Source organism: Gymnogyps californianus, chromosome 12 (genome assembly GCF_018139145.2).
Source record: "Gymnogyps californianus isolate 813 chromosome 12, ASM1813914v2, whole genome shotgun sequence".
Lineage (NCBI taxonomy): Eukaryota > Metazoa > Chordata > Aves > Accipitriformes > Cathartidae > Gymnogyps > Gymnogyps californianus.
Genome location: NC_059482.1, coordinates 12123313 through 12150315, shown reverse-complemented (window position 1 = coordinate 12150315; position 27003 = coordinate 12123313). Strand labels below are relative to the sequence as shown.

General features: G+C 35.2%; 2 protein-coding genes across 6 annotated transcripts in view; one reads left to right on the top strand and one right to left on the bottom strand.

Annotated features, from left to right (window-relative positions):
- Window positions 1–5331, top strand: part of TDRD12 (tudor domain containing 12) — a 38522-nt gene extending 33191 nt beyond the window's left edge. For 2 of the 5 annotated variants that reach the window (XM_050904172.1, XM_050904171.1), the window contains 7 exons: window positions 305–426; window positions 1557–1611; window positions 3229–3342; window positions 3428–3581; window positions 3671–3737; window positions 4106–4187; window positions 5202–5331. In XM_050904172.1, the coding sequence (XP_050760129.1) occupies window positions 305–426; window positions 1557–1611; window positions 3229–3342; window positions 3428–3581; window positions 3671–3737; window positions 4106–4187; window positions 5202–5301 (694 nt within the window). In that variant the 3' untranslated portion in view covers window positions 5302–5331. Of the gene's footprint in view, window positions 1–304; window positions 427–1556; window positions 1612–3228; window positions 3343–3427; window positions 3582–3670; window positions 3738–4105; window positions 4223–5201 lie in introns of all 5 variants that reach the window. The other 3 variants (XM_050904175.1, XM_050904174.1, XM_050904173.1) reach the window with 2 other exon arrangements.
- Window positions 5332–7700: 2369 nt separating this feature from the next.
- On the bottom strand, window positions 7701–19875 carry SLC7A9 (solute carrier family 7 member 9). The gene is made up of 13 exons (XM_050904176.1): window positions 19824–19875; window positions 19465–19590; window positions 18144–18291; window positions 16951–17193; window positions 16218–16343; window positions 15788–15887; window positions 13994–14038; window positions 13533–13656; window positions 11678–11781; window positions 10742–10838; window positions 9794–9943; window positions 9028–9202; window positions 7701–7765 (listed from the first exon to the last, which is right to left on the bottom strand). Exons 2-13 carry the CDS (start codon window positions 19567–19569, stop codon window positions 7701–7703), a joined length of 1482 nt encoding a protein of 493 aa, XP_050760133.1. The 5' UTR covers window positions 19570–19590; window positions 19824–19875.
- Between the last annotated feature and the right edge of the window lie 7128 nt (window positions 19876–27003).

The following is a 27003-nucleotide window of genomic DNA, read 5'->3' as shown; positions in this document are numbered from 1 at the left end:
TAGGTCTGTCACGCACGGTAAGGCCAATAGATTTTTATGATTCAGAGGAAATGCTGGTACCATCAGAATTTTAAATGTTCTCCTAACTTGGATTTCTGTATAAGTGCTTCTTACTGAGTTAGTGGAGTTCAGCAACCCTGTGGTGAGATTTACAGTTTGCTAGAAGTGCATTTTATTGTATTTTTTTGTATATATTAGAATGAAAAACTTAACTTCAAAAGGATTTCCGTCTGTGATTAGGAATCCTTTAAATATTAAACGTATTTAAAGCCTTTCTTTTAAAAATGTCATTTTCTGTGTTCAGAAGCATAAAGGAGGATACAGCTGGTCCAGAGAATGCGTCCAATCCACAGAATATGTCAATACAAGAAAGTTCTACTGAAAACTGTAATTCTTCTAAAATTACTTTTGGGAATCATCCATGTGGTAAACCTTTTCATAATTTCAAAAAATTTTAAAACTTTATGAAGTTAAGTGCTTAAATGTCAACCTGAAAGTCATTTTACCAAATGCAGACTTCTCTGAGTATACTGAATAGCACCATATAGCTAATATTTACAATAAGCCACAAATACCTTGTAGTTAGCAGCCTGGAGATTCTGTGAGAGTAAGCCATATTAATATAGCTGTATTACTGTTTGGGAAATATTCTGTCCTTGAGAGACTCAGAATTGTTTGGCTCTGAATGGAATGTCTGAGCAGGAAATCTCTCCTGTAGAGAGGACAAGCATTTTGCTGTCAAAGGCCATAGGGTTTAAGGAAGCTGAAATCTGTTGAAATATGAGGTGAATAACAGCATTGTTATCTGGGAGGTTTTTTGTTGTGTGGGTGTTTTGGTTTTTGTTTGGTTTTTTTTTTTTTTCCCCCCTGAGATTCAGGGTGGTAGAAAATGGTGCTGCTTTTTTTTTTTTTTTGCCTTTTTTAAAATTATTTTTAATCTAATACTCAAGGATGTGGTATTCAGTCAGTGGAGGCTTAAAAGCGCATGGCTTTGTCAGTCATAGAAGGGGGACAGAGGATGATCTGGCAGCAGTTGGCACGTGAGTTTGGAGCAATGAAAGCTTAAGATTAAAAAGTTGCAGCAGACAAAAGTCACATAAGATCTTGGAGTGCTTATCATAGAAGGCTTTTTTCTGATGTAATAAAGTGACTGTAATGCTAAGTTTCAGGCTCTGATGGTAACATCAATATTAGTTGTTTCATCCCTGAAACTCTTAGTCAATTTCTAAAACGACATATTTCAGGCTTCAAATAAATAATGTCTTGAAACTGGGAAAACCTTTACCTCACCTGGAAGACTGCATTTTTGGGTGGGTTTTTTAATTTTATTATACCAACTATAATATTCTTTTTTAGTTAAAATTTTCAGTTGAATTATTAACTTTATGAAATCTTTCCAAATAAGAAGTACCCAATATAAATGCCAAATATAGTCTTGCAGTAGTAATTTGATTGCTAGTAAGTTATTTTTATGATGGTACTGGGGTATTCTGAAAGTATCTGGTTTCTATAGCATAGATAAGTATAAAATACCTTTCTGGATTTCTTATTTTTAGATGGTGTAGCTCAGACTAAAGAAGCAGAAGACTCTACCCTGCATCAACGTAAATGGTACAAAAAATTCAGAATTATTTGTTCCCGTGCTTGGTTTTTAATGTGAACTGCCAAACAGGACAGTCATCCTTACTGAGATTATCTGTTTTGTGTGTAAATAGGTACGATACAGGTGGAAGTATTCTGTTACATCAGAGTTGAGCTTGAGAGATTACTGTTGCTGTTAGATATATATCTATATACACACATTATCTTGTGAATCCCTTCAGTAATTTAAATTGCTCTTTTGCTTACTTCTGGAAGCTAACTTTATCTGTTGAAATTACGTAATCTTTGATTAGACACCATAGTACTAAGAAGTGAATGAAAACAAACACTTTTTCAGCTCAGTCCATGGGTATAAGCTCTGACTTGCACTTGTCTGGATTATGTTTTAGCCAAAGACTGTCCTATTTGAGGTCTAAATTGTACTCCTACCCTTCTGTCTCCGCGTATTGGTATTTAATGAGATGGATCAGTTTCGTGTCTTTCACCTTAATGCAATTCTGTTCTTGAAAGAAAAAAAAGGAAATCTGATTTTATTTTGAGAATGTGTCTGCAACACAAAATTATAGCCCGTTTGTTTGTTTGTTTGATTGAAAGTGGATCCATTATCCTTATTCCGTTGTGGATAGGACAATTTCTATTGATAAATAATTTGAGAAGCATGCAGTAGAAATTAATGTTAGGTTTCTTATTGATTATGAGTATGCTGAGGGACGTCTTAGGTGTAGTTTGTGGGCAAAGTCAACAGATAGTGGATCCTGAGAAGTGTTTAAATTTCTTGCACACTTTGGGACTAGGCAGTGCTTCCATTTGGTGGCTTATTCTTTTTCTTCTACCTATTAATGCTAGTTATGGGTGACTAGCATTTTCTTGTATGAGTACCAGAAGTATTTTGTATTTTAGCCTATTGGAAAAGTTCTTGGTAGGGTGACTGAATCCACATGTATGTCTTTCTGCAGCTTGGCTAGTACAGTTTAAGATCTTCTCCATTATGTAATACACATTGAGGTATTGCTTAGCAGTTAAATTAATGAGGGTTTGGATATGACTGAGGGTATGATAAGGGAAGTAACCTGAATGACCAGATATTCCAGTCTGCTAATAGGATTTATCTTTCAGTGGTTAAAACCTTCCAGCATTTGGGGGAAGTTTGAGGCATAACAGCTGTAGAATAAGCGGTTGAAAATCTTGATAAGAAATGTGTATTTGTGCCTATGGTCAGTTGAAAAGTTTACTTTGTCTTTCAGAGGTTGGTCTTGCTACTGTTACCTTTTCCTTTGTCATTTCAAGATTAGACTATGATAGCGTCCTTAAATGAGGCAGTAAGTTTGATTCCTTTGGATATCAAAATTAATGGAATGTGTCTCCTCACTTGAACTAGTAGATGTGCTCTTCTAAAGACACAGATTGCAGTGCTTTTGTAGCAAGCTTGGCTGACGTCCTATCGTGCTTTTCTGACACTGCTATTCAGTGTGAAATTATTATGGTTGAGTATACCTACAGATGCTGAAATTCAGCTGGTTGGTCGTAACCTAATGAGAAAACTCTGGCTGTATGCGAGACAGCTTGTCTAAAACTCAGTTGTTTTCTATTTTGGAAAAATATCCAGTTAAACTTTCTTTATTTTAGCTTTTATCCAGAAATAAAGTGGTTTCAAAATGAAGACACTGTTACGGTGACGGTAAAAACAGCAAGTCTAGCTGACTGTAAATGTGAGTTCTCTAAAGAGAAGGTGGTTTTCAGGTAGGCTTAAGAAATTTAAGTATAATAAACAAAATGTTTGACTGTCTGCTTGCATTTAATTCTTTTTAACTTTTTTATAATGTAGTGCTTGTTCAGGAGACAAACTTTATTTGGCGGACATGGAGCTGCATCAGTATATACTTGCAGAAAAGTCTACATGTGTGATTAAGGATAAAGAGACTATTATTGTTCTCGCAAAAGAGAAAAAAGGAGCATGGTGCAAATTACTGAAGAACAAGGTGAAGTGGAAATTAATTTGAGAATTATTGAATGTTCTGAACATACTGTGCATCAGTGCAGGTATTTCAAACAATGTTTTTGTCAACAGAATCCTCACGTGTCTTTTGATTTTGAACACTGGGAAGATTTTGAAGATAAAAGCCCTTTTCCAGTTGGTAAGGAATGAACAAGTCAGTGTTTATAATGCATAAAATTATTAGCATCCTCATTTTTGCATAGGCTTTATCTGAAATACTCATTTATGTCAGATATGTGACACTTAGCTGGCTTGCTCAACTTTTCTGAAAACAGATGAGAGGACCTCTGATAGTGAACTATAGGCAGCAGGGTATTTTTCTATCAGAATAGCACAGACAAAAAGCAATTTGAAGTAGTTCTTAGTGTTTTGGTCTAGTTTGTAGTCTAAAGTGTGGGGTTTTTGTTGGTTTTGGTTTGTTATTTTTTTTAATACTACTACATACTTGTTCTGAAGCTCTTGTTTTTTCTTGCTTTATAAATGTTACACTTTGTTAATTACTTCTAGGTACTAAAAAATTGTATTGCACTGCTGCAGTAACCGAAGAATTGGTTGACTCCTCAGAAGACAGTGGAACAGAAAGTGATGAGTAATTTGGAGACAGATCTTTTTCCTATGATAAGAGTTATGCTTCAAAATAGTGTCTCTTGCATGAGTATTTCCACTAAAATTGATAAAACTAACCATATAGGTTGCAGAACTGTCCTTGATTTTAGGAGGAAAATAGTGAACAAACCCCTTCTGGGCTCTGAGAATCTGAAGAACTACTCTAGAGGAACATTATGTATGTTTTCCAGTGCCTTCACTTTAAAATTGTTGACCTTAATGATGATGCGCACATACGTACATGTGCTGTCCAAACAGTAAAATCTAAAGATTAAACTTGGGTTGTGAAGCAGTTGAATTTATTGGGAATTACAGTTTCTAGTTTACTTTATCTGAGTGAATTTGTTGTGTTAGCAATAGTTGGTAATTTTTGAAGTTTCACAAATCCTGATGATCTGTCGATTGTTTCTACCATATATCTCATATTCATACAGTATCAATTTGTTGGCAGTCGTGACATTTGTCAGTTCTGCATCAAGAAATGATGCCTCAACTCCAATGGCAATTTTTGTTACTTGATTGGAAATATGTTGACTTAGTATGAAATACTGTACAGTGCAGCTCACTGTAGTAACTAACTGCTGTACAGCTTTTGTGGAACGAGCACTGTGATAGTAGATTCAGTATTTGTTTTCAGTTTGACATTTTCACTTTTCATGAATGCTCTTTATTTCATTCCCTCATTTACCTAAAACTTTTCTTCTTTGCAAATGAACAATAAATCTTGTCTGTTTAGCTCTAAGGCTTTGCCTTTTAATATACCATCTTTCAGTAAATAATTTTTCACTGCTAGATTTGTGCACATCCAGAACATCTTGCAGTGAAATAGTAATGTAAAAGATATTTATGATAAATGAATCTGGTATCGATCTCTTTGCATCTGTAGGTTTTAAAGCACGTTAGTTCCCCCAACATAACTATATGGTGATTTAGAATAGAGATTTAACTTTACAGATTTATTTTAAGAAGCCTAAAATTTTGTTGTATTCTTGACTAGGAAGAATATACTCGCTTGTTGGGGATTACTCTTTCAAGAAACATTGGGATGCCTTTACTTGAAGATTGGGAGAACAACTGTATTAATACGTTTACACTGACAGTTACAGTTTTTCTAGTATTGGCATATAATAAAGCTGCTTCATTCTGAATATTTAAGAATATTGCTGATACCAGTGGAAAATGGCCATGTGACAGAAACAGTTGTAATTGTTAATGTATGGTTAAAAAAATTAGTGCTGTTGGGAACCTGACTACAACTGAGCTTAATTATAACCTTCACCTGAGTACAGGTACTTGGAAAGCTGTAATTGTTGTAAAAGTACTTCAGGAAATAGCTAATATAACTGTATTTTGGTCTTGCTCTGCATTGTGATGCAAACAGAAGACTGTCAAATCACCTAATCAGGGAAAAAGAGTGATGGGGCAGCATGTTTTCTTTCATGTGTGGTTTTTTTTTTTTTTTGTTCTTTGACTTGTCTGATATCTAAATATAATGTAAGGTGATTTTTCTGTTGGTAGATAAATCTAGTGGGTTATTTAATAGACATAAATTATCTGTAATTTCTGTTCGAAAAATAAGACACATTATATGAGGTAGAAGCAAAAGCTGGTTTTAGCCATACATTCTTAGCAACTGCCAAGAGCCAGTCTATAAAGAACAGTGTAAAAAAATGTAGCAATACATTCCAAGAATATTCTTTTGGCCTCAAGCAATTTTTGATCAGGGTCTTCGTGAGGAATAGGTTTTCTGTGGACTTCTTACTTGAATTAGTTCAGTTGCATTTTTGGAACCTGTGTCAACTTCTAACATTTCTCCTGCACTAAGGAATTCAGTAGTCAAAAAACATATTTTGTGAAGAAATATTTTTTCTGTGTTTTGAAGCCATCCCTGCTCTGTCTGCTTGAAATCCTGTACCCTCAAGATGTAATAGGAACAGATAGCTTGCTTTTCCTGTTTTCTTGTCACTTAAGACTCTGCCTACGAATCTCTGTCATGATTTTTCCCCTCATCCCTCAATCAAGTATCTCTATTTCAGCCTTCAAAATTGTAGTAGATAGTCATTCCTTATACAAAAGTATTCTATTCCTTTGGTCTTTCCCTGAACTATATAGTTCTTCTGTTTTGAAGTGATGTTTTTACCAACTGGGGTAGGGGAACAGCAGTTGTAATAGTGTGACGGGGACAAAATACTGTGGCAAGTAGACACTTTATATGTAATGACATAATTACAATTTTGTTTTGTTCTCCATTGCCTTCCTTTGTCATTCTTATCCTTCGTTTTGCTTTTGTTTTACCCTGATTGCACATAGAACTGATATTTCCATGGATCTGACTAATCACAAAATCTCCTTCAAATGAATCAGAACCCATCATTTTTATATGTACCTTTGAGATTGGTTTTCCATGTACGTAGATGCAAAATGAAATATAGAAACTTAAGTTTTATTTATTTCTTTGTAGCTGCAGGATGATAGAAGTAGCGTCTTTAGTTGAATTTGCTAGGCTGGAGTTAGTATGGACTTACGATCTTAAGCCAGTTGCTTAATATTCTTGTGTTATATATTTAGGATGAATGTGCTTAGAAGCTGTTGAGAGGACTTGTGCTTTCAGTATAAAGAGTCTTTCTCAAATTAATCACTTTAAAATATTGACAAGTGACTTGATAAAATTCCTTTCTTTATCCTTTTGCACCAAGGGAATATGGATTCTAGGTAACATTCTTTACTACCATGAGTTTCTTGGGCAGGGAAAGTAAAAGCTGCTTACATCTATGTTATGTATTTTATTTTCATCAGCTACCAAATGGAATGTTTCTAGGATGATGAAGCTACCTCTGTAAAGTCACATTCATGCTGAGGATAATTTCTGTGGCGTTTACTCGCTGTTCTATAACTTGGATGGTGTTGGAGAAAACAGATACCTGAGAAATTAAGCTTTAACTATTTTGTTTTCATTAAAAAACAAATAAATCAGCCTCTTCTCTTCCTGTCAACTGTGCTTTCCATTTTTACTTGATTCCCACTTCCTCAGTCTTTAATTTTTTGATAGCTAGTGTTTGGTCTGAGAAACTGAGAATGGGTTAGTCTGGTTTTGTTATTTCTGTCCTTTCTTTGTGGCCTGTTGAATGTGGTGCTGTAAATGATAGCTGCTTTGTTCTTTCAGCAGTGTGATCAAAAGCATCTTGACAGTGTTGCTGGTAAGTTTTGCTATCTTCATAATTGAAAAGTTCCTCTTGTTTATTTTGAGTAATTTTAATGCAGAAAACAAGATACCATAACATTAGCAAACAATGAAAACAGTTCTGCTGGACACCGTAATCTGGCTCAGAAATCTTCTATTCTTACATATTTAACATTTTTCAAGTACTAAAGTATTGCAAAAATAATACACCAGTATGAACATAACAATTTAGAAAATACAAATGTGTGTCAAACTAAGTTGAATCTCCTTCAACTAGTATAGCACTTAAAAACAACCTGGTACATATAAAATATTTTATTCAGTAACTTCCTCTGCTGGAACAACTTCCAAAAACATCTGAAGGTGCATAGTGATGGGCTCTGAGGGAAAAAAAGTTATTGTTAGAGGCTTTATGAGAGAACAGTATTTCTAATCAGACTTACACTATTTTTCTAAGTGAGAAAATTGTCCTTGTGAGTAGTTGTCTGTCTTTTCTGTATTCATATCTCAAAAAATAAGACGTAGGGAATAAAAGCGATCTTAAGATCCAAGCTACAACATTCCAGGGTTTCTAAACTTGCTCTTACTAGAGTACAATGCTTCTTATTGCATAATTACATATTTAATAATCCCGGGGGGCAGGAGAGACAGATGATGGATTTTTTAATGTCTGTAGAACTACTAATTCTGTCCTCTTCAGCTGGTTCCACTTTCCCTTTTAGAAATATCTGTGTATCCTGTTTTCCCTGAGATAATTGCAAAGAGTTTCTCTTGAGACTATGCAAAATCATTTTATAAATGGTCACACTGGGTTCTTACAGCTTTCACTTTATTCAGCAGCACTGTGATTATTTTTGGTCTTAATGCTGTTAACGTTTTCTTTTTGTTGTCCTGGTTTCAGCTGGCATAGAGTTAATTTTCTTCTTAGTAGCTGGTGCAGTGCTGTGTTTTGGATTTAGTGTGAGAATAATGTTGATAACACACTGATGTTTTAGTTGTTGCTGAGTAGCGCTTATCTTAAGTCAAGGACTTTTCAGTTTCCCATGCTCTGCCAGCAAGCAGGTGTGCAAGAAGCTGGGAGGGAGCAGAGCCGGGGCAGCTGACCCCAACTAGTCAAAGGGATATTCCATACCATGGAACGTCATGCCCAGTATATAAACTGGGGGGAGCTGGCTGGGAGGGGTGGATTGCTGCTCGGACATCAGTCAGTGGGTGGTGAGCAATTGCATTGTGCATCACTTGTATTTTCTTGGGTCTTATTTCTCTCTTTTTTTTTTTTTTTTTTGTTATATTCCTTTTCATTACAATTATTATAATATTTTTATTATTATTGTTAGTATTATATTTTCTTTAAAAAGTCAGTTTCTTTGTGCTACTACAGTGATGTATTGCTTTCTTGTGAATTAAGTTTTGTTTTTTGTGAAATCAGACATCACTTTTTTTCACAGGAAGGAGTAAAATACAATATTTAGTAAAGCTCACTATATGCCCCTCAGTATATGTCTGGAAAATAGCCTCCCTCCACACCCTGCTCATGTGATTTAGATGGGATGAACCATATAACGAGCTTCATTATGGTAACTAATCTAAAGCTTAGCAATGTTCTGTTGAATTTGGAGTTGGCTATTTGAGGTATACTTACTTGATATTTTTTGGGGCCAGCTGAATTTAAAATGAACAAAAAGTACGTAAACTATAAGTCCGCTAAGTATAAATAAAACACAGTACAAATAGGCCAGTTCAGGTGCACTGATGATTGGTGCCAGTACCAGTAAAATGGAGACTAATGTCACTATGACTGGAATGATGATGGGTATCTGCAAGATACAAAGCACAAAATTACTTGTTTATTCTTTTGCTGTTCTTACAGAAGGTGTGTATATGAAAGAAGAATGTTTTCATTGCCTTATGCATTTTTTCCTTTTAAGATTTCTGGAATTAGATGGGGCAATTGAAAGAGTAACAAGAATATGGATAGGGAAAACTCTTCTGCTAAATCATTGACGAAGATCTCTTTGTCTATATTGCAAATTGCAGTTTAAAAATTTTGCATTTTGATGAATCTGGGACCTGACTCTAGTGCAATGACCTGGAGCCTTATTTCGGGTACTCTTCCAGTGGTAGTCTGCTGACTGCAGCTTCCCATCCCTGAAAATCTGGCTTGTGCCCGTGGTCTGTGCAAGTAAAAATAAACACTGTGTAATCTTTTCCCAGTCCTTATGAGCTTTGTCCTAGTGCAAAACGGGAACAAAGAGAAGAACTACAAATAAATGGCTAGGTTTCAGGTAAGGGGGGAAGAAACCAAACAAACAAGGAGGATGTTGTTTAAATATCCGAATATTTAGGATGAGTTCGTGTCTCATTATTTATGGGAATGGAGAAAAAGCCATACTGAATGCTGAACTTACCTTAATTGGTCTCCTGAGTTCCTTTCTTGTAAACCTCATAACAATGAGTGCAAGTACGGTTAAACCATAAAATATCCAGACTGCGAAACTAAAATAATTTATCAGTGTGTTAATGTCACCAGGGATAATATAAATAATAGCAATGGCCCCCTAAAAATGAAAACAAAAATTAGTATAGTCTATTATAAAAGAAGGCTGAATTTTACTTATGTGTCAGTACGGGTGTACGTTTATGGTGTTCCAGAGTGTGATCTGTGAATGCTTTTGCTTAAGCATTTGGGTATAAGTGTATTGCAGCACCTTAAAGATAGTGTCCACATCCTGCCAGCATGTGTTTATTTTTGTTTGCAATCTTAATTCCATTTTAAGTCAAAAGACTTAAAATTTGTATGTGTTAATCTGTGGGGTTGTTGACTGCATATCTTGGAGTAAGTGAAGATACTAAATATATTTTTAGGTTATTAAAGTTACTGGGAGTCGACAGAGCAATTGAATTTTGAATTTATCTTGGTTTACCTTGAAGATAAAATAAATAGGTAAACTAATAAGATATTCTAGATTTATTTTTAAATGTATTTCCTGAATAGAATTTTTTTTTTAGTGAGATGTAAATGCATTCTTACAGGGAAGAAATAGGGTAGTCATAGCTTGCTTCCAGGCATCCTGTGAAATAAAGGATTTGCCTAATACTAATCGTTCATTTAACTTTTAAATTTGTTTTCATGCTGTGGATTCTTAAACATTTTGATTTTAAAATCCAGTTCTGGAATGAAACTTCAAATTGAGAAGTTGGGGGGGGGGGGTTATATAGTCTTTTTTCCTAATAAGTATTTAGCAATTTTCTTGACACATGTTGTTGACTATCTAGGCAAGACTGCTGGTTAAGAAATTGTGAAAGCATGGAGAATTTTTGTTGATAATTTTTCTGTACTTAGAATATATACTTACATAAAATATGATAGCAGGTGCTGGTGTTAAACGCTTAACACTGATGTAAGACAAGACCTTTAGCATGTGCCCTTCACGACCTGCAACATAAACGAGTCTGACAAAACAAAAACAAGGTAATCTAGTTAGTGTGGCACCTAGACTTCAAGTGGCATTACTAAAAAAAAAAAAAAAAAAAAAAAAATGAGTACCATTCATTTTCAGGTTTGTTTTATTGTGTGGCTACATCTGACTATAATTTCATCAGTATTTCCTTTGATATGCAATGGGATTTAAGGAGTATTGTAGTAGACTGAAATAAGGGAAATAACCAGTATTAAAGTAGTGAACTTGAAACTGATTTCAGAATCATTAATTTGCACATTTAATTTAAAATTATTTTGGAAAAAAAATGCTAGCTACTGTGTCCCTTTTAATTAAAATATTTCCTTTTTAAATGGCTTCATGTCAAAAAGCTACGTTGACAACCTTCTGTCAAAAAATTGGTCTTTACGTCCCTATTGTATTCAGATGGATTTGAAATTTAAAATATTTTTAAATAGTAAATGGAAGCGTTGAACAACTGATAGAAAGGAATAGCTTCTCTTTTCAATTCTTATCTTTATCGTTACTAGTGTAGTCTTGTTCTTACTGGTAGGGTTTTTTAACTGTTTAATTCTTAGCTTTAAACTTGATGAGAGGTGAAAAAACCCTTTTGTGCTATACCTACTTTGAATTCAGAGACCTTACTTTCTGATTTTTCAAACCTGCATAGCCACTGTTTCTTTTTGAAAATTAAACAATATAGCTAGATTTGCAGGTACTTTTTAATTAAATTTTGTACACTTGGATCAGAAGAATGTCTATATCTTTATGTGTGTAGATACATAAATGTATATGTAAATTTTTCCATCCTTCAAACATTTTCATTTTAAGATATTTAGAATGGGAGCTTACCTGCCTGCAGTAAAACAGGTCCCATTGGCAGATCCAATTGTAGAAAAGGCCACAAAGAGAGGAACTATCCAAGAGGCTGGATAAAGGACTCTATCTCCGAATGTCTGGGGTATGGGATTAAAATGAATCATTTTTGTCATTTTAACTACCATTTGGTATATTCAGTAATGTTGGAGCCTCTTTAAAAGTACAGTAAATGGGCATCTACGGTATGTTACCAATAAAAATGTATGTTGTCTATTTTGTGTAGTTATTAGAGTGCTTTTGCCAAATGAAGACCTGGATGAATTCATGAACCACTCTATAAAGAGTGGAATATTGTTGTGGTGTTTGAGATGCAGCATCTGTAGGAAACACTGGGAGACAGATGTAAAAAATATAGAGAAATTAAATTCTGTTAAATTCCCCTGGTTTGGGAATGTGTCTGTAAAACAAAAAGAAAGATAGCATTGCAGCAGAGAGCCACGCATACACAAGCTGGTTTCAACCTATATAGAAGGAATAACACTAGTAGCAACAGCATGACAACCTAGGCCTTATGGGTGAATGAGTAAAGGACAAACTTGCTAAGGTCTCTCCCTACACTGCAGTTTTTACCTGTGCCATGGTATGTTAGTTGTTACAGCCGGATGGATTAGATCTAATGTAGGTACATTGATCTACTGTAAATGAATCTGAATTAAAACTTTTTTGACAGGTATGTTTTGGGTTTTTAGTTGGTGGGTGGTTAACTTTTTCTAGTAAGTCAAGCATAAAGAGTTCTGGTTTTGCACAAGTGTAACATCAATGTTGTTTCTTTGTCCAGTAGTAGGATACTCATCAGTGCTAAGCAAGAAGTCTACTTACAGATGTATAGACCTCTTTATACAGTGCACTCCTTTTGCTGTGCTGCCTTTGTACTGCTCAGTGGCAGTTCTGAGATTTTGTTGTTAACTTAGTCTGACAAGTTTAGCGCTAGCTGATGTGTGGTGTTCAGATTGTAAGTTTAGTGGTACATTGAAGAGGACTAGTTCTTAAGATGTAACTTGATCTATGCATTGCTGTACTCTTGGTGCAAACAAGATGCTGAAGTGCACCGAAATTCTACATTTTAAAAGATTTTCTTTTTTAACGTTTTGAAGTATTTCTACATTAGTGTACTTCTTCACTGTGCTACACTGTATTTTGCATGCATGTCGCATACTGTTTGTTTTCCCCAAAAACTAACATTAGGAAAAATTGCTGCATGACCTCTCAACAGTTATTTCAGAAATGTCCCACGGAAAATTTACCAAGTGGAACTGAAGGGACGGATGTGTTTGTTAAGATTTTAGAAATTTAGATAAACTTTAATTTTATAATAGTATGTCTTGCAATAATTTAAAAAGGATATTTCTTAGCCTTGTTAAGAAAAAAAGGAAGAATACAGAGGAAGTGAATTAGGGACTACTTGCTGTTATCTCTAGAATGACAAACTTTGATCTACTGTCATTTTGCATGTGATTGTTTCTCAGAAATACTGGAAACACTGAAAAGGGCAAAGCAGCAGTCATATGTTACTTTTCCTTCCATCTTTTTGGTGCTTACAGAAAACAGCCTGTGAGCTGCAGTGTTTACACAATGTTAGCTGAAAACTGCATTACTTTTGCTTCCTTTTTTTTTTCCTTGAGATATGACAGAACTACTGTTTAAATTAAGCATTACTGAAATAAATTTTAGATTAAGGAATTACAGTAGATAATGGGAAAAAAGGTGACACTGACAGCTTAGACAGAAATTAATTGTATCTTAAGAAAAATTACAGGTTCCTTCTTGCTCGTGACTTTAATGCACACAGCCTTCTTCAGACGCTCTATTACAAAATAAAGTGGCTTACCACAGCAACTGCCTGGGACTGCAGGAGTTCTGTTGAAGTCATTACGGTGAAATATGAAATGTTTATCAGAACGTAACAAACTGTAACCAAGGGGATTCCAATAATTATAGATAGCGGTAGATTTCTAAAGAATGCAAAAGTAATACTCCATCAGCATTGCTATATCACTGGTAGAGTTGTTAAGTAAACTGTGGACTCTTACTTTTCCCCATATGCTCTTTAGGTGTATTTACATTTCTTTATTGTAGAGCCATGGAAATCAGAATTTTAAAAAAGGAGAAACACAAATTTATGCAAATTTATGAAGCCTGTCATAGATGCTAATTAGTTTTGTCTGTTAATGCTCAAACCTTGAATAAACACTGCTTTTAAAAACAAACCAAAATATATGCCTGCTTGTGCAAAAATATTAAGTGTTTGATTTTTGTCATTAGAAACACTGCTTTCCTACATGGTTTTACCTGTAAGGATTTTTAAGTTCTTCTGTGATGTAATTGAGTTGATTCCTGGAAGGAAAAACATTCATACAATGTTATTAGCAGTCAGATGTTGAAATACTAATATATTATGAAGTCAGACATTATTACTTGTGTTATGGTTTTTTACCTTTTCAGCTAAAAAAAAAGGTACAACCAATCTTTTAAGTGGAAAAACTATGTGAGCTTCTTATCCAAATGTCAGCCTCTTGATTCACCACATTTTCCCCCATTATCTTTCTTCCTCACAATTTTAGAAGCGTCTCTGAGATTTTGAAATGAGATTGTCTTAGTTCTTGGATAAAATATCCCAGAACAACAACAAAAAATTTGGCAGACATTTATCTCAAATTTACAAGATTGCCTTTGAACTTCAAGCTTTGCAATATCTGAGTCTTTTCAAATAAAAGCACAAGCGTACCCATTGCAAGGACTGAAACAAGTCTGCTAATGTTTCACAATTGTTCTGTAAGTCATATTGTCTAGAAAACTGGCATGAAAACCTTTTCAAGGATTACACCTATCAGAATTACAATTTCCAAATACTCATTTTTGCTAGAGCGTGTAGACCAGATTGAAACAAGATTTTTACTCATCCATTTCTGAAAATGTGAGGAGGAGTTGGTATTTACAGTTCAACAGGCTAACTTTCAAACATCGGTGCCTGGTGGTTGCATATTGAAATACTTATTTAGGCATCAGCTTCCCTGCCCCCTTAAAAAATCTAGGTGAATGTCTGAGTTAGCAGACTTACATGCCTGAGTTGAGACACTCAAGCTTGGAAACAGAACCTGAAAGAGTAATCCATTTAAAAATAAATTCAGTTTTGAGCATCTAAATGGGACTTGCTTTGTTGTAAGTTAAGACTTACATTAATTCCCTCCAAAATACAGATCTACATGCAAACTTTTACAGTTTGAACATTTAAGAGTAGCATTAATGGATCAGACCTTGCTATTAGATTTGTGCCAACAGAGCCCTAGACCAACTGACATTCCCTTTAATTTCAGGAAATGAAACGTGTAAACTATTTTCTGGACTGTGGCAGAGATAAACTTAAACTTACTTACTGGCAGGAATATTTATGAAAATAATTCTGGAAAGCACTCTTCTGAGTATTAAATATAAATGCTGTATGTAGAACATAAATGTAAACCTAAATCCATCCATGTCTGTGATTATTTTCAAATGTAAATGTTTTCTTAAATCTAACATGGTAGATAATAATGGATGAACAGATATGGAGATTTAAAATTGAAAGCTTCTCAGGGAAAAAGACTTCAATGTTTTTTTCCATTAATTCTAAATGAAACTGAATAAGAAAGAATTTGAAAGTTGAACCGTACGAATTCTGACACTTAATGGGTTTTTTTTGTGTCCTCCTGTACTAACCAAACACCACTACATATTTCACAAGAAATGGAATTTGATGGGGTAACCTGTAGGGGCTCTGGGAAGGCTACTTTGCCTAACCTATTGGAATTAAACTGTGTTACGTTCTCCTCATTACCACAGTATCTAAGCACCTTCAGCAGCAAAGCAGTAGCCCTTTCAGGATCTAGTATAGTTTCTTTCCCTAATAACCAGCAGCTTGAGGGTTGGGGCGGGGGGGGTGGTTTTAACCAAACTGGTGTTCTTTTTCCAGAGTTCATTAGGAGATTCTTAATAACAAGTTAGATGTTAACTGTTTCAGATTATATCTTTGAGTTCTACAGGGAGAGAGTAAACCAGTTAAAGGCTGTTAAACTGTAACTGTTAATGCTAGTAAAGGTACCTTACCATCCATCATATGCCCAGAGTCCGTTATAAAATGCCAAACCGATAGAACTAACAGAAATTTTACTGTCCTTGAAAGAATCTTGGAAGTTTTCAGTTTTTCCTGCAAATAAGATGTAGATTACGGATCAGTGTTGAAATTAATTCCTTTAATCCGTGCCAGATGAATAAACATTCCAACATCTGTTCCATGTTTTGAAACATTTCATTGTTAAAAGCAATTAATACCAATTTTTATTAATTGATCTGTAGTGATGCATTTTCCACCCACCCCCCCTTCTCTAAAAGAAAATACCATAGTTCCCAAGAGATCTGGAACTAAAACACTGAATAAAGAGAGCCTTATTGTTGTGCCACTTCTGTCAGTGGGAAATTTTTTAATGGTCATAGCAGAAGCTAAAATAATTTTTGCAAGTAAAGTGTATTTAATTACCTTGTGCAAGGAGAACAATTCCACTTACAATAATGATTGTGACAATGATCATCTTAGCAGCTGTGAGAAAATTCTGGAGATAGCTTCCCAGCTTCACACTCAGTGAATTCACTATTGTAATTACCACTAAAAGAAATAGGTTTATGAATTTCTGCATTAAATTTGTCAGAATTGAAAGAAAAGTTGCCTCTTAAAACCTTCCCCCCCCCCTTATTTACTGTACTGCTTTTTCCTCCCACTGTTTGTCTATGTTATTGATACAGCTTTTTAACATATTATGTCTGGATAACTTTTTCCTCGCTATTTTAAGTTTGCTGAATTAATTTTGATAGTACTTTTAACAAAAATATATTGAAGTTGCAGAACATTCTGATAAATACAGAAATAATATCTCCACATGTGATTTTTCTTCCTTTTCTGCTAGAGATAAGCATTCATTATACAGCTGTATTTATCTTAATAAAGAATAAAAGAAACTTAGACTAGGAACAAACCATTTCTAAACCTGTCTTTTTTTTTTTTTCTTTTTAAGTATGTTGTTGAATTGGTTATTGTGGAAAGGAATCACTGTACTGCGTTCCAAAGTTTTCTGTTGCTTTCAGGGTCGCTTCCTGGTGTCTTCATGAAATGAACCTACTGAAGTCTCGCTGTGCTGAAATGCATTGATGGGGCCAAACAGAAATCGCTATGCAATTATGGATCTTGTCTCTTTCTTAAAAAGTATGAATCTTACCAATAGCAGCTGCTGCAAGACACTTGATGACAACTTGGGGTGGATCACAACCTGGATAAAAAGGAGCTGATGCGTATTCAGCAAAGCTGAGACAAATGATTGCAAATGAACTGGGTTTTGTGACGAGTAAGCTTGTCCAAGAAAACAAAAATGCTGGAATTGGGCCAAATGCCTCCATAAGGTAAGGATATTCTCCCCCAGATTTTGTGATCATTGTACCAAGCTCAGCAAAACAAAGTGCACCTGAATAACAAGAAAAGCATTTATTATTGGTTTAGTTCATATACTTCTTAAGCTATGACTGGCTAGAACAGATTATCACTTTTTAGTAGGTAGAAAAGTTAAGGAAATTTATGTATACAATGCATCATTACTCCCTGCATGTTTCTGTACATTTTACTGTATATGCAAAATAAAACTTTAATTACTTGTGAGCAATTAGAAAAAATATACTGAAGCTATGAAGTTACAGTGTGGAATTTACTGCTATTGGTGTTTAAGACTTCAGCAAAGAAAGTACAAACGTTCTGATTTCATATTAGATTTCTGTTTAAGAAACCAATGTTATAAGAAGCATCTTAAGTGGCAACTGCACTGGCTGACCTACCTTTTGGAAACTTGAAAAAAATAGACTTGCTGCACAATTTTGAAGTAAAAGTCTACTAAGCTGAACTTTAAAGTACAGCGATACTTCTAGATTTATTGCTGTAGCCGGCATCTTGCGTAAAGGTTTTTTTGCGTATGCTGTGTACCTGACACAATGCCCAAATAATTCCTTTTTGTTTTATTTTTTGAAATATTGAGGTGCTTAGTGCTAAATTTTCAGATAATAGAATTAGATTTACACAATTACACAAGTAGAAAAATAGAAGTACCTAGCTCACTGCCAGTAAATTTCACATTTTGCCTGTGATTTAAGTAGAAAAGTATTCTCTTTATTACAGTTAGTGGATGAAGTAAGCAAAACTAAGAATTGCTTTCAAAATTAACTGAAAATGTGCTTTACAATTTTAAAAACTTACTTCATCTTTTATAAACAATACATATTTTAAATTTTTGCCTGAGTACTGCTACACTCATCAGCATATGATTGATTTTGGTCTAGGTGCTACTAGCTAATTTGTGAAATGAGAGTAGTATGCAGAAATAGTAGATAGATTTAAGCGACGATTCAAATTCTTTGACTCATTTACCTAATGTTGCAAGAATTCCACAGGCTGCCCAGATGGTTAAACAAGGACCCACAGCTCCAACATTGGCAAGTACTGATTTTGGAGAAACAAAGATACCTGAGCCAATAATTGTACCAACAATCATACAGATTCCACTGATGAGGCCCACCTTGAAATAAAATGAGACATTTTGGTAAACTAATTTCTAATAATTACTTTTTGGAATATAGTAATTGTCATTACTGACTTATTTTTTTTTCAGCTTTCAACATAAGGCTTCTACAAAGTAATATATTAAACTACGTGAAGTTTATCTTTTCTTTCGAAGATGCATACACACCCTGTGGCGTACTCCTGCTGTTTCCAAAAATGCAGTTATTTAGACTTTGCCTGCCTATTTGCTTTATTAAACCGTCCTTTGGAGTACGTGGGTTTCAAATCTAACCTTGTACAGGTGAACATCCCCTTTCCACTCTTTGATTAAACACTGATATTCTTTTATAAGCACTTGAGGAATTCCGAATTTTCTAAGCTCCAGAAACTTGTTTTCTTGGATGGAGTATATTCTTCTTTGTTCAGCAGTTGTTTTCTTCTCTTTGCTTCAGGTATTTGTGCACAGGAATTGTCTTGATACTGCTAGGTGGTGAAAAGATCGTGTTCTCCTGACTTTGTAGTCAGGACTTACATGAAGCTACTAAAACTTCAGGCATCTCCTGCTAAAAAAACAGTGGCATGGGCTACTTAAATTTTTCTGTTAGTTATGGCTAGTCTAATAACATCAATATTTTTCCACTCTTGGCACCAAACTAAAACCACATAGAGAATCTTTCTCCGGGTTACTTAAATTTAAAGAGGAATTCCACTCCCTCCTGAGAGCAGGTGGCACATCTATTTTCTAAAGCATCTGTAATATTCTGGAGGAGATGAATTTTCACTTGTCTTTCTGTACCAGTGGCTATTTTATGGCTACAAACTTTCAGAAGCAATGAACTGAAAATGCAGTTCAGCCTCTGAGAAGTACATGTGGAAAGAAACCGTACAGTTTATGAAGTGTCTCACTTGATCAACTTTGACATTATCAGATAGAAAAATAATTCAGACACTTAAAAAAAATATGTATTCTTTTTTAATTCTGTTTATATCAGAGCTGTTTAACTAGTAATTAGCAGTTTCCTAAAATGTAAACCAACCAGACTGTCAAGATATTAGTACATCACTACTAAATTGGGATGCAATTGCAGTTTCTGTACAATGATGCATGTGCACAGATACCCCCTTACTGCCTCCCTCTGCCAGCCCCTCGCATGCATGCAGACTGAAGAGGGAAAAGAAAAAGGTTTGCCTGCTTTTGGAGGTTCATCGTTTGGGGTTCATGACTCTGAATGTATTGTCCATCCTCTTTTCCTTTGTTCTCTCCTTTTCTTTTCCTCAAGCTTTCTTCACCCATTTGGTTTACTTGTTGAAATCTCTAAGGAAATAAAAACAAAATACCAGTCTAGCATATTAATGTTTGCTTGAGTTTTGCTGATATATATGGGTCTGGAATAGCGTAGGTAAATATTGCCAGAAAACATAAACATACACACTCGCTCACAGGCAAAGGACTTCCATCTCACTACCTACTCAGAGATTAAATCGAAGAGGCATTATGTCTACTTCACCTCATCCATCTGACTTGCTGTGAATTTTCCTCATACCCACCTGGCAGTGAATGTCTTTGTATTTTCTGTCTCGGGTTACATTCAGTTGAGAGGATGTCCTTACTGGAACAATCTAGGTTTTATAGGTAGTCCCTCCTTTGAATTCCTCCAGAGGTCCAGACAGATTTAATCTTTCTCCCAAAAGCTAGTCTGTTTTCTTATCTAGGAGACCTCCTTTCTGATCTTCGTTAAATTAGGCCTTGTCTCGGTTCCTTGGAGATGCAAGTATCTGCTAAACCAAGTGTTGTCTGCTGTAATTGTCTAACTAGCAGCTCTCTGTCTTGAAGAGTCACCAGTCTTGTCCGTGTTGACTCAGGCTGAATGTCTTCTACTGAACGTTTTGTTCTGTTTAGAATTAGAATGTAAACAGTTCGTTTTCAAATTTAAACTTAGACTTGTGATTATTTGGTGAGGATTTTGCTTGTTTCCCATAGTATTGGAATAAAATACAACCTGAGATAGTGAAGGAAATTGATCAGGTTAGGTCCTGATTCTCAAAAGTTGATTCAGTCAAAAGTCTCTTCTCTCGTCAGACCCTACAGCTAGAATTACTAGAATCTGAATGTTGAAGATCGTTTTGCAGTTATACAGACAGTAATTCAGGAATGCATCATGTTTAGGCAACTTAGCTAGTATCCAGTAATTCTTGGCTACAAAAACTGTAGCATTTTAAATTGACAGAACACCTATCTCAGTACTGCTGTTCTTCAGAAACATTTGGGCTGTAAAGACATCTGGTTTATGTTTTGAATTAAAGATTTTTTTTTTTTTTAAAGAAATCATCATGAATCCAACTTCTAAGATTAAACTTACAATAGAAATTTACCTACGTAAGGAATGTAGGGCTTGGGTCACTGAATTTTGTTACAGCTTTGTGCCCAACTTCTCTCTTTAAAAGTCATGTATTTAGAATGTTTTAATCATCGTCTTTTAGCAATTCATACTTTCACTTACCTTATTTATTTATATTTGTTTGGTGTTAATCAGGTCCAGGAATCTTTGTACAGTGTATTTCTTTATTTCTTCCGTTAGATTTACCAGCCAGTTAGACAGCAAGACATGTCCATGTCTGAAACCAGAACGCGCAGAAGCAGCAGCAGCTTAAGTACAGAGGTTATAAAAGGTAATCATTAAACCCATTCTCAGCCAAGAAGCTTTGAGATAGGAACCACAGGTAAACCAATAGTCCAATTAGTTTATCTTTAAAAAAAAAAAAGTCTTTGTTCCATTTGTGAGAATGTTTGTCCAGTACCTAAGTAGTATATTACATAGTGAGAGTGAACCATAATTTGAAGAGTCTATTTTGATGATTTTATATCAAGCAATTTCTAATTTAGAAATGCTTTGGAAAGGTAACCTTGAAGTAATTGTTGGATTATGGGTGCATTAAAAACATCTGTCCAGATGTTAGCTGCATCCTATAAAAACAGTTGATGTTTTTATCTTGAGAAGGTAGAGAAGTGTGAGGAGAAATTTTTCCTTTGTTTTTCATTAACCTGAAGGCAGCTGAGTGGGCAGCTTGTGTTCCCTTCACTTGCAGTTCCAATTAATTTTTCATTTTTGTAAATGTTTAAAAATCTTGCTTTAGTGAAAAATGCCATCCTCTATTCCTATACGGTTGTATATCCAGGAAAAAAGGTATTGTTATCCTGAATGCTGAAATAAGGTAGCTTCTTTCATTCTGGCTAGTCATCCCTAAAATACTTCCAAAAAAACCCTTAATCGTATTTCACTTGACTGTTTTTGGCAATGCAGTTGTACAGCTCCTTTCCTGTACGGCATCCAAACCAGTAAGTCCTGATCAACCTGATCTGACTTCAGCTGAGTTTTTTCAATAAACTTCTGCTGTTACAAACTAAGAGATGTACTGGTATTAGTCACTGACATTAAGATTTGTTATCTTGTTAAGATAATGCCTTATGAACAATAGTAGTGCAGGATTGGAAATAAGACCAAATTGTTGGACTTAAGTATCAACAAAACTGTATCCTGGCATGATTTGACAGTTGATTTTCTCTTTTTTTTTTTTTTTTTAACATTCTGTTTAAGCATGCAGGCTTGATCAACAGGAATTCCCGTCTTTTGTAATGTCAATGTAATCTGTGACTGAAAATGGACTCTAAGAAAATGTGAAACAGACTTACATTGGTTTATATTTGCCATGTTTTGTGATGGTTGAGCCAGAGTCTGTGCTGTGAATGTCTGTCTCCAAGATGGAGATTGCAAAGTAATGTCAGTACTGAAAACAAAACCAAAGCTGTATTTTTTTACTCAGTGTCTTTCTTTTTCATCTCTTTGTTTTTCTTGTTTAATTCTCTCAGAAATAGGGTTAAGTTTCAAGAGAAGCTCTTCCATCTTAACTAACTTCTTGTTCAAAAATTACCATCTGAACGATGGTCGGACAAAGGCTCTTTTTTTCCTACAGATAAAAGAGAATAAAGAGTGTTAAAATTATAGTCTTACTACAAGCATATGAAAAGCTAGATATCAACAACTTATTCCTTTGTCTTCATCTTTTACAAGGACTTTAAAATATTTTTCACGGTAATTGTGATGTAGGATTAAATAATATTTTTATATCCATCAATTGCAGATGTCTCACTTGGGATCAGGTATTATGTATTGTACTTCTATGTTCTCTGTAGCTGATAATTTTGAAATTAAGATTTATAATCTTCTTATCACCCCTGTGTTTTTCCTGAAATGCCACAGAGACTATTGAAATAGCTAATGTGAAAAGAAAAAAGAAGGGGAATCGTATGATGGAGCTAACTTTGTCCTTCAAAATGAAGTAGACACACCTTTCACATCCTCTCTACCCTGGAATTTCCAGACCAACCAAAAAAAGGGGAAAAAAACCTTATGTAACTTTGATGAAAAGATAATGGAGTATGTAGTATTTAATTCCATATTAAGTAAAGTTTTGCTTAGGAATTTTTTTAAGATTTAGTGTAGGTGATCTTTGAATTTTTTGTGCAGATGTATGTTCTACGTGTCTCGTGATGTTTTCAGATGTCTTTTCTTTCTGCATCAGATCTGAACTTTGTTTCTTCCGATACAATAAAGGCACCGTTGAAAATACATTGAGTTTTTGCCTAAGCAACCAGTTTCTTAGTCAACCTGGAATGTATATTTGGAGAGTTCCCATCTGCTCAATAGGTGTCTTAAATCTCTGCCAGTGACTTGACCTTAACTAGCCTGTGTTTCCTTTATAAAAATGGAAAAGTATCTTCATTTATTGTCTTGTTTTAGGGGTTAATCTTCTTGGGATGCTATAAACTTGTTAAAGGATTTGCAATTTTACAGGCAATCCTTCTTTTCCTCAGCCACTTACGGAAAAAATAAACATTGAGTTCAAGGATTCTACTGCTGTTTTTTTCATGGACAAGAGAAATGGCATTTTACAGCCATGGGAAAAGACTCCTCTTCTCTCAAATATATACATAGATGAAGAGATCAAGGAGTTCAAATTCCAGGGGGCTGCAGAAGCAAACACTCTGTGGGCTGGTCCTGTCTAAACAGTGTAGTTTGAACCTTTTCAAATGCTATTTACCAATTAAATCATAAAAAGTAATTTTCAACTTTAATTCTGGAAATAGCAAGGGCATGGTGTATAAATACACCTTTTATTATCATTAGTCACTAATAGTAAAGGTTAATGTTTGTTAGCGTTGGTATTTATTGCTTGCAGTAATGCACGTGTTCTGCTTTGACCAATACTTAAGCAAATGGCAAGGATCATTCTAACTTGCAGATTTTAATTGTAGCTTAGCAGTATCTCAGAATGGGTACTTTCCATTCTAACCTTGCTCCTTAACAGGTTACTTAATTTTCATCAGAGGACTGGTCTGTTTACTTGCACTTGCTCTTTGAATCTTACCATTAATAGATGTGCTGTAAGAAATTATCTCACTGCTGTCGCCCTTAAATGCATTTTAATTTTTTTCTGAGTAATTGCAGGCATGCTGCAAGTTTAATATAAGAAAACCGTCTTTTTTTTAATAGCTGTGTCGATGCTGGGTTATGCTACTGGATTGCAAGATCTTTGCATCATGTGGGAGTCAGTAGGAAAGATTAGATGACTACGTAGTTCTTAATGCCCATAGTATATATGGGTTTTAAATAGTTGCATTTTTTTTCCTCTGCTTAGTTCTTGGTTACAGTGTAGTTGTTTCTGCCCTTGTGACAAATGAGGCTGTCAAAGATCTTCAGGTTTGCTAAAGGTTTTTCACTGTATTTTTATTACCCTTTTTTTTTTTTTTTTTTCAGTACAGCTGTTCAGAGACTCTTCGTGAACTTGTAAATGCTGGGTATGTCGTTCTATCCAAAAGATCACAAAAAAATCCAGGAGTCTCTTCTTAAGCATATTCTAAAGGAATTTTGATGGCCTCTGAAGAAAATTAGCTTCAGTATATCGAATTAGGTTTTTTCAGAGTTTTCAGGAGCCAAAGTAGTTAACAGTGTTTCAGAGCCTGATTAGAATTGGTGATTTCTCTAATACACAGCAATCTCCTTTTTGAGCCCAAAATTCAGGTTGCATTCCACTGGTGTTTCATCAAGGAGGGATTGCCAGATGACATTGGCTTTGGAAGATGGCATCTTTAGCGTGCCCATTTCTTGCTGAGGAAGAAAGCAGTGAATACTGAAGCATTCTGTAGAGGTTATGATGCTCTGTGCTACCTACTTTTGAAGTCTCAGTTTAATTTTAAATTTACCAAGCATTTGATACGTAAAACAACGTTTAAATACTACAGTATGATATTTCTAGATATTTCATATCTGAACGCATGTTTATATAGATAGGTTGAAATTAATTTTGTACGGGGGAAAAAAAATTCAGAGCTAAAAAAACCTGGAGATCTCACTCACTGAGAAACCACTTGTTTAAAGGTAAAGAAGCCTTCAAAGTGCATCTGCTCTTCTAGATTCAAGCTGATTGACGCTGTAGAATGTTTACCATATGTATTTACATCGGATTTGCAGAGTAGGATGAGTGCTCAAAGCTCTCCTAAATGGAAGAGCTGTGCCTGGCCAGCCAAGGATTTGTAGCCCCAAAGGAAAAGCTCTTGGAACTCCTGATGCAATGTGCTGTATAGTGGCATGAATTTTTCATGGTGAAAAATCTTAGGAGGCTCTCTCTTCTGAGCTGTTGAAGAGCAATGTTCTGGCTAGAAAGATAACAGCATCTTTCTGGCTTAAAAGTAGAGGAAGGGAAAAAGAAACCAGCTGGGTTTAAATGACTTGTAAATGGGTGGGGGGAAAATTTTCTAATAGGCTAGAAATTAGAAAATGAATGACCCTCAGTTCACAGGACATTAGGGCACACTTATCTCAATGTGTCTGTTGAGTGTCAGAATCTCCCTGGTATTTACACAACAACTGAAGCACTGAGTATGTGATACTCTGCTCTGACAACAGGATAGTTAATTCTTCCTTTCAGCACTTTAAAGATGCATAAAAGCTGTTACCTGTGCAAATAGGAAGAGTATTTTGCTGTTTGTTTCTTTGTAGTACTGTAGTGCCTAGCAGTAATAGCTGCGACACTGGACTATAAAGGAATGAGTTGCAGTGAGTATGAATTTATCAGTAATTCTGTCAAAATAAACTGGGTTTATTTCTCAAAGTAATAAGCCAAGTGGATAGGGACGAAACAGTAAAATACATATATCAATTTTGAAAGGGCTTTTATTGGTGACTCTTTATATTCTCACCAGCAAATTGCAGCAGCAAGGTCTAAAAAAATATATTTAAAAAAAAAATCTGTAATAGAGTAGATGAAGAACTAATTGAAAAACTTGGGCAGAAAGCAGCAGTGGCTTGCTGTCAGGCTGGGAGAAGGTTTGTTCTGCAGGAGTGTGTCCTGGGTCTGGTCTGTTCAGTGGTTGTGTTTGTTGCAGCTGACGGAAAATACTGTGAACGTACAAATTTGTGAACAGTACAAAATAGGGAGGATGCTCTAATAGCGTGGGCTGGTGAAGGGCTAGAACATATTGCCCAAAGAAGTTAAAAGGATTCCTTCGTTACACACCTTTAATGAAAAATTAAATCGGCATCTGCCCGTAGTGGCCCAGTAAATCCTCCTATGAGGGCATTTTTCAGTGATCCTAGATTTTCTGTAGGCTGCTGAAAACTACACCAAGCGTGGGAGAGAAATCAGAACAAATGTACCAGCTTCATAAGACACAGTAGTTAGAATCATGAAAAGCTTTCGTGGTTCCTTAGTTACTGTGTATAGAAGACATCCTGAAAGCTTTGAATCCATGCTTGTGAACGTTGAGCAGGATTCACAGTATGTGCTTCGGTATGTGGGAAGTGATTTCTATGCAAATCACGCCAGCTGGAGGGAGAAAAGTAGACCTTTGTTTATTTGATTGCTGCTGGAGGCAGAGGCTTCAAAGGTTTACAACATCCATATAATGTCCACAAAGTACTTTGGAGTTTAGGTAACAAGTTCTTCATGAATGGGTGTGACATTCAGAAGCTCTGCAGCCTCTGTCACCTTCAGGATTTTGAATTTCTTAAGGCAGTTGTTTTACAGTTCAGATTGTGCCTTTGGTACTTTTTCCCGATGCCATTTTCTTCCATGAACTTCATCCCATTATTTAGTGTGGCTTGGTTCGAAGTTACCCGAAGTAGTTTATTTCCATCCTTGGTGTTAACAGAAAAGTGAAGAATGATTGCAAGTTTTGTTTCTTCCGTAGTTTTCACACACTAGTTAGACAAGAAATCTGTGACTTTGTGTTTCCCAGAAGTTCCCTCCAAAGAAGAACCTCCAGTAAATGCTGCCAGATTATTAGCTTTCTTGTGGCTTAGCAGTATTGCATTTTTGTATGTAGTAGCAAGGAGTGGAAACAAATTGGTCAGTGACTAACGCGGAATTGTTTACACTGGCTAATTACAAGGAAGCTCTAGTTCTTGTGTCTGTGCTAAATAGTTCGTTAGAACTAGTTCTTTAGGCTTATGGAGCTATCCCTAGTACATTGCTAAAATGCAGGGTACAAGAATTAATTTTCAACTACTTTTTGTAGTGCTGTCTTGAGCCCCTGTACTTTTGACTGCGTTATTTTAGATTATATAGGCTACCAAATTTTTTCATACCAAAATCTGAGACATAAGCATTTGTGCTTCTGCTCGGAATAGCAAGATGATTAAAATTATGTGACCAGTGGGGAGGAGAACTA

Excerpts from the sequence above, each read along its gene's own strand:
- SLC7A9 (XM_050904176.1), bottom strand. The coding sequence starts at position 19,569 with ATGGGTGAAGAAAGCTTGAGGAAAAGAAAAGGAGAGAACAAAGGAAAA. Across the intron at positions 17,194-18,143 it reads TGGAATTCTTGCAACATTAG|GTGCACTTTGTTTTGCTGAG; the intron begins GTAAATGAGTCA and ends CTTGTTATTCAG. Across the intron at positions 14,039-15,787 it reads CTCTGGGCATATGATGGATG|GAATCAACTCAATTACATCA; the intron begins GTAAGGTACCTT and ends TTTTCCTTCCAG.